General features: G+C 31.4%; 1 protein-coding gene across 1 annotated transcript; it reads right to left on the bottom strand.

The window, feature by feature from the left end:
- Positions 1–2,849: 2,849 nt before the first annotated feature.
- On the bottom strand, positions 2,850–7,042 carry LOC134720008 (uncharacterized). Its single transcript, XM_063582806.1, has 4 exons — positions 6,988–7,042; positions 6,032–6,083; positions 5,251–5,426; positions 2,850–3,097 (listed from the first exon to the last, which is right to left on the bottom strand). The coding sequence occupies exons 1-4, from the start codon at positions 7,040–7,042 to the stop codon at positions 2,850–2,852; spliced, it is 531 nt and encodes a 176-aa protein (XP_063438876.1).
- Positions 7,043–7,652: the final 610 nt, after the last annotated feature.

Raw genomic sequence — 7,652 nt, forward strand, 5'->3', positions numbered from 1 at the left:
ATTAAGTAATAAAGTGTGTTTTGAGACAAAGTTCTGTACATTTTCACGAAGCATGCTGTTTTGGTTTATTACCACGTGTTCATATATATTGTCAAATTTTGCTACACAAATTCTATACATGAAAATATATCATATCTAGCTATATTGCTGTTTTTAGCATTAATATATTTGTTTATTTCGTATGTGTTTAAAAATTCATTTCTGAAAACTGCATAATCGTCTATGCCTTTTTGTTTATAATTTGATATATGAGTACTTTTATGAATTGAATATATTAAGACAGCCAGGAAGAGATTTATATCATTATACATAGGATCATGTATTTTATAGCCCAGTACTAAAGTTTTAAAATTAAAATTATGTGACCCAATTTTGATTTTGCCTAAAAGTACATATATGTTCTTCCAAAATTCATGAAAGAATTGACATTTGAGAAAAAAATGTTCGTAATCTTCAGTCAAGTTACACAAGTCACACATCTATAAACTTCAACTTTTATGGTCACTTCAAATTAATTGGCAACTTCGGAAACACAAAAGAAAAGAATAAAACTAAAACATTGGTAACCTTTCAGGATCGTTATACTATTGTATCATGGTACACAGTATTTTAATATATGTTGATAGGCCGAGAGTTATATAATATATATGATGATTTTAAGCGGTTTTCTTTCTTAATTTTGCACTTTTCAAAAACATGTGCAGGATTTATCTTTGCTTCATATAAAATATTTGGCATGAGTAAACCTGCATGCGGTATTTGTACTTACTACATAAATATAGCCTTTTTAAAAAACATTCTACATATACCAGGACAAAATTAAACCAAACATTGCCAAACTCATCATTGGGGTATCAAGTCTAAAAATTGTGTCTAATGACCCCACTTGTCAACTGCAATGGCCGAAATGGCCAAAGAAAGAACAAAGGAGTAACATGCAAGTATGGTCTATCATTTTGAAAACCACTATAAATGAAATCTGACAGCAACAGAAATGTTCAGAATGTTGACCTCTATCAATTATTCATTGACCATAAAACTGGCAGACGACTTCTTATTCGAATGATTGTCCTTAAATGACAAATTTTACCACATTTGTTCTTCCTGATTGTTCCTGTTATCTTGAAAACTGTAATAGAGAACTTTAAAATTGCCAAAATCAATCAGCAAGACAAGTTCTAAAAGTAAGTCTACAGGTCGAAATCGTCAGTTAGCTCCTTATTAGAGTAGTCCTTTGAAGATGATTTGACCCTTCTTTTTTTTGCTTTTTGTCATACATCTTAAAAAACTATAATAGATAGAAACTTAGATAAGCAAATATGGTCAGCAAGATAAATCAACATATAAGACAAATATAGAGAAAATCTTCCATTGACTCCTTGATGAAGTTATTGTCCTTTTATGACGATTTTTTCAAATTATTTTGCGTTTTGCTTGATATGACAAAAAATAAAAAGTCTACTCATCTAAAGTTAATGAGACTAAATAACTATCACTAGATATGTAAATTAAGTGTGTTGTGTAAACTTTAAGGTTTAACGTATTTCTTTTGTGTAGATTAGTATCAAATTATAATGATTATATTATTCGCCTTGCTTTTCTCAGACATTGATTGATTCGTGTTTGATTAACGTATAGTCACAGGATTCCATACAATGTCATATTAAGTTGTTAACAAAATAACACAAAATATATAGATTCTGCAATGTGGCCTGCTAGGTTGCCGATTGAAAAGGGGCTTTTATACTAGATCTTATATCTTTTTTCCCTTTCAACGTCCAACACACACACACACACACACACACTCAAAACATTTTTTCATGGATGCTATAACACACAGAGAGCGTGTGATCTCCCTCTGCTAACTAATCAAACGACCATGTGCTTGTCTGACTTCAATCATAAGTATGGGTATGCAGTCAGCATATATTTAAGATATAGCATGCATAATAATGTGCAACTGTTATTTCAATGAATTTTATAAATATTTCATAAAAAAGGTTGATATGCACTTAATTAAATTACATTGTTTTATTATTAGAACTTCCATTCTAGGTTATTTTTGTTACAAGCACTTTGCAAATAGGTTGACAATCGGAATTTCCGAAATCATAAGTTTTAGGTACACTCATCTTAAAAGTCACAAGTAGAACTGAAAAATTCTTTAAATAAAACAAAGCGAAAGACATTTTTTAAAACAGTTTCTTTCTGTAAAAACATATTTCAGTTCAAATCTAAAATGCATGCTTCAATAGATGTTTGTATACGGAATGCGGTAAAAACAAAAATAAGAAATAATTTATATTGAGCGATAGTGAGGGTAAAAATAACATGAATGTAATGCCTACCCATGTTAAAACTATAATTAAGTATAGCTTACATCACTTATTTCGATTCTGATTAGGACAATTAAGGTAATGTCTATGTCCGATGTGTATATGTGTAGAACGTTTGAGTAAGCTCTTCCATGAACCTCCCTTTTTGTTTTAGAGGGAAGAGTTTTGAACAGCCAACATGTACGTTTGTCGTAATAAGGTCAAATATGTCAATTTCGAATTGCAACACATGGTAGCCATAATAAATGAATTAGTAACAACGTGTGCATCATATAAGAGTTTGGAAGTGTTTGAAGTTAATGAAACATATTAAGTGCATGGCAATTTGATAATATTCATTATCTGCAGTAGTCAGTATACGCATATGCAAACACATTTTATTGGATTAAGAGCATGGGTTTATTCGTAAAGCGAAATTAGCATGTCATATTAAAATTTTACATTAAAACTTAAAAGAAAAATACACATATTAAATTTCATTATTCGAATGATGATAACTTTGCTAATTAATTTTCAGCCTGAGTACGGTGGTGGAGCGGATGACCTCTGATGTCTTTGAATATTAAGCAAAGGTGTACAAGGCATGACAGGAGGAGGATGTCTTTCATTCCTAGAAGGCCTTGTTGAACTGGAAGAAGATAACTGTCTGCTGAATAGATTCGATGACTGGTTATGTTGGGTGTCATATGGGTCATCAACATACGGTATATATGGTGGAGGATCGACTGGACACATTCCTGAGGAATGCATTGATGGAGCTGCTACAATAAAGAAGAATTACATAATGTTATTTATGATGAATTTCAAGATATTTCATTGATGTCATATTTTGAAATGAAAAGCCTGTTTCGTGTGTTTGTGTAAATTCATTGTTATCAATTACCGTTAACATTTATAATATAGCTATGCCAACTGGTACATACGTAAAACCAACAACTGGATGAAAATGAATATATTTTCATTGTTGTGATAATTTTTTATGTTATTGATCTAACTGATTTTCTTAGAAACGAGTGTCACTGTTGCTCATACTTTTACTCCCCAATGTAAAAGGTATAAAGGTATAAAATAACCTCATCATAGATACCAGGACTAAATTTTATATATACGCCAGACGCGCGCTTAGTCCACAAAAGACCCACCAGTGACGCTCGAATCCAAAAAAGAAGCCAAATGAAGCACGAAGTTGATGGGCATTGAGATCCAAAATTCCCAAAAGTGATGCCAAACACAGTATAAGTTGTTTTAAACAATAAATGATTTTATTGTATAGCAATATAATAAATCCCAAAGAACGTAACCAAAAGTTAGCGTGCAATACATTCTATTATCATATACTTAGACTAAATAACATATGATTTTTACCGTATGATAATAGCATAGAATTAACGGTAATTTTATATTTTTTCGAATTGGTGCTTAGCGGGCTGATATGAAAAGTTTATCACATGCTTCGATTGTTATCACATGCCTTTCCGTAACGTTATCACATGGCATTCCGGTAATACTCGGCAAATTCCGGAAAATACACCTCAATACTACGTTTTCAGTGAAAAACATTACAAAGTAGTGCATAAAACAATTATTTGGATACTGGAAAATTTATTGTGTAAAATAATATAAAAAATAAACAAAACAAAAAACAAAAAAAATATTCAATAAATGCATTTTTTTAAAGTTTCAACATAATTTAGAAAGCTACTTTAAAAAAGGTTGACTTTTCCAAACAATGTTCATTATGTATATTGTTGAATTATTTTTTTTTTGTCGATTCGTCCATGATAAAATGTTACTTTTTTTCTGTTGAGGCATATGATAGAAAGATTCATATCGAATGTACAAAAATTTGGGTCCGACGTCCGTGAACTTTTCACTCTTTGAACTTCTTTTCTAAAAGAATCAATATATGAAACTGTTATTTTTCATTACTGTTTAAACATATGATAAAAAGATCATAACATGTCATTTTTCATATCGCATGTATTATCATCCCTCGGTCAATATCAGCCCTCGAGCCATGCGGCTCTTGGGCTGATATTGAACCTAGGTCTGATAATACATGCGATATGAAAAATGCCATGTAATAATCTGATAATATTGCACTCGTGCAATAAATTTTCAATATTCATGACGACGTCATCAACGACAAAATCTTATTTTAAACCATTATTTATTTTATATTGCTATACAATAAAAGGGTTATTGCATGAATATTGGGGAATATTGTCCCTCGTAGAACATATATTGCACTCGCAAGCTCGTGCAATATAAAATTCTACTCGGGACAATATTCCCCAATATTCATGCAATAACCCTATATCATTACAAGGGAACAGATCATTGACACAGAGGTCATACCGTCTTCTAAACAATTCAAATACATGTACACTTACAAACAGTAACTTATTATAAGAAGACGAGGGTTGTAGTCCCTTTCTATATTTTGCGTGCTCGTATATTGTAACACGAGTTTTCTCTAATTGCAACGCAATTTATTAAGTAGTATATTTTTCATCGGTTTTCCCTTCATGTGTATGTATTTTATGAAATTAAAAAGTTTCACTCATTCTAAATTGTAAATATGTGTAAGCATGGGTCAGGAGGAAGCATTTTATGAACTCGCTGAAGTACGTTCATTATTCATTTTTCATTATTCAAAAATGAAAAATTAAATCGTTCAGTATTCACTATTCAACGGCTTTTTTTTTTTTGCTGTTGTTTTTTGATAGATTAGGAATAATTTAAAATTTATCGTTAATCATTTCAGAACTTACGGTTATATGCTAATGTATTCGTTTTCTCTTGGAAATGGTTGTCACATTTATGTATCTGCAAGCTAAGTACATTGTATTTTCAAATTGTGTGTATTTGCTATTCTGTTTATGATAACAAACTTATCATGATAGGAACATACTCGGAATGACTCGACTTGGAGGTACTGTGTGACGAGTTAAACCTACGACCGAAATTCTTTGTGGTTTTACAGTTCTCTTAGGTTTTGTACAACATTCATGGAAGCAAAGTAACACAACCACGAGAACTATGATAAATCCAACCACACCGGCAGCAACAATGGCACCAACACTGACTCTGAAAAAAAAGTTGCAACTTTTACTTAATATTTATGACTTGTCATAATGCAATTAAAAACACACACACACACACAAAAACAACATGTTCACTGTTGAAACCCAAAATTTAAATGAAAGTTATATCTTAAGGAAATATTAAGATATCGTTATATGGAATAATTGGGTTTTTTTTAGTTTTAAAAACGTAGTTATGCTAAGTTTTAAAGAAAGCAGCAGCCTTATATAAAATTATTATTACACCTGTTCCAAGGCAGGAACTTCTAGTCATTTTTAATCTGTGTTTTTTTCCAAGGGTGGCGACCTTTTCGCTGACCTACAGTATAAACATGGTTTTAAGGAGCGAGATGAAACCCGCTTCCTGGTGTAGGATTTTATCAAGCGCTCTGTTGATGAAGACGCGTTATTTGACTTGGATGTTTTCTGTCATTCGATGGGATTGTCGTCTCCAATAAAACATTGCACTGATTCAGGTTTTTTTTCTATTTATTATTTAAAGACAGTGTTTTAATTAATGAATATAACTGATCGTGGTCGTTACAAGGATTTTATACTTGAAAGTTTGATTTACAGATATATCAGAATGAGTAGTTTTATTTTTCTTACCTCCCATTACCATCATCATCACTACTATCACCAAGAACTGTATTTAACAATGCTGTAAACAATAAGTGTGACGGATTAATTGACATAAAACTACTATCATAATATACTGGTGGTTACAGGGGTATTGTTAGTACCACAACAGTTGACTACTTACCCCGGATATGTTTACCAGCTAGAACCGTAGTATTCAGTGCTAACATGCATATTCTGGTTGTATTAAAAAACATATAAGAATAATATAAGAAACATATAAGAATAATTGTTAAGAAACATATAAGAATAATTTTTGACCGTTATGGAAATACCGTTTCACAAATGATATCGAATATGTTCCTTGCGTCGTAGTAACTACAGTCCCCTTCCCTTTCACGAGTGTGACCTACCGAATTAGACTATTTACCGGATTTGTTATCAAATAAGCAACACGGCAGGTGCCACATATGGAGCAGGATCTGCTTACCCTTCCGGAGCACCTGAGATTACCCCTATTTTTTGGTGGGGTTCGTGTTGTTTATTCATAAGTTTTTTATGTTGTGTCATGTGTACTATTGTTTGTCTGTTTGTCTTCTTCATTTGTAGCCATGACGTTGTCAGTTTGTTTTAGATTTATGAGTTTGGCTGTCCCATTGGAATCTTTCGTCCCTCTTTTAAAGTGAGATTCATTTGCCTTCTGCAGGTAAAACTACATTCATAATTAGGATCTGCGAAAAATATATCAGATGTCGAAAATATTCCCATTTTTACACAATCGCGTGTAATTTATCTTGACTAGCATGGATTCGAGAATCCGTTAGGGGCATCTTTCCTGAAGTGTTTACTTCCGTAATCATGATATACCTGACCAATATCCTAATTATAAATTATAAATGTATATAATAACTGAATAATGAAAACGGTTTTATCCTTCGAATGATTTGGTAATAAGATTTACCAAAAAAAAAATAAAGATAGCTTACTTGTAATAAGAAAAAATAGCACTCGAACAAAATATAGACTGCTTTCTCTAGCCATTTTATATGCACAAATTAAAAACTGAATGTTTTGTTATATTTTTAGTTAAAATTAATGGAGCGTTTGGTAGTATTGTTAAAAAGGCATTGTTTTAAATCCAAAAAAGGTATATAATACCATTTATGATTGACAATTGTACTGGTTAACTAAATCAATTATTTTGTTTCTCGAGTCTCCGGTTCGTTGACTTTATTTAAAACGAAAAAATTCGTTCTCGGACAGGTTATATATGAATGGTCTCTTTCTTTTTTTATTGCTTTTTTTCTATTGTACTGTTTGCAATGAAGTTGCAGAAAAGATTCATATAACTCAGTTATAAAGAGTTAATTGTATCTGTTAGTTATTCTGAGGAAACAATTTTTCATACGTTTGCGTTTTAGTTGTTTCCAGCCCTAGTGAGGGTAAATTATGCCTGATGCACTTGTTATTTCAAAAAAAGCTTTTAATGACTAAATTAGTTAAAATCTTTCACATAAACTAATTGAATCGTATGAAATAGACACTTTAAAAAGTGTTTAAAAAGTGTTTAAAAAGTGTTTAAAATCTCGTCATATGAACTTGAAATTTGAGGCCAAAATCTGCCCTTTGAGATCTATTTGAACAGTTTCTC

This window comes from Mytilus trossulus, chromosome 1, assembly GCF_036588685.1.
Source record: "Mytilus trossulus isolate FHL-02 chromosome 1, PNRI_Mtr1.1.1.hap1, whole genome shotgun sequence".
Lineage (NCBI taxonomy): Eukaryota > Metazoa > Mollusca > Bivalvia > Mytilida > Mytilidae > Mytilus > Mytilus trossulus.

Excerpts from the sequence above, each read along its gene's own strand:
- LOC134720008 (XM_063582806.1), bottom strand. The coding sequence starts at position 7,042 with ATGGCTAGAGAAAGCAGTCTATATTTTGTTCGAGTGCTATTTTTTCTT. Across the intron at positions 6,084-6,987 it reads GCTATTTTTTCTTATTACAA|CATTGTTAAATACAGTTCTT; the intron begins GTAAGCTATCTT and ends TATTGTTTACAG. Across the intron at positions 5,427-6,031 it reads GATGATGATGGTAATGGGAG|AGTCAGTGTTGGTGCCATTG; the intron begins GTAAGAAAAATA and ends CTTTTTTTTCAG.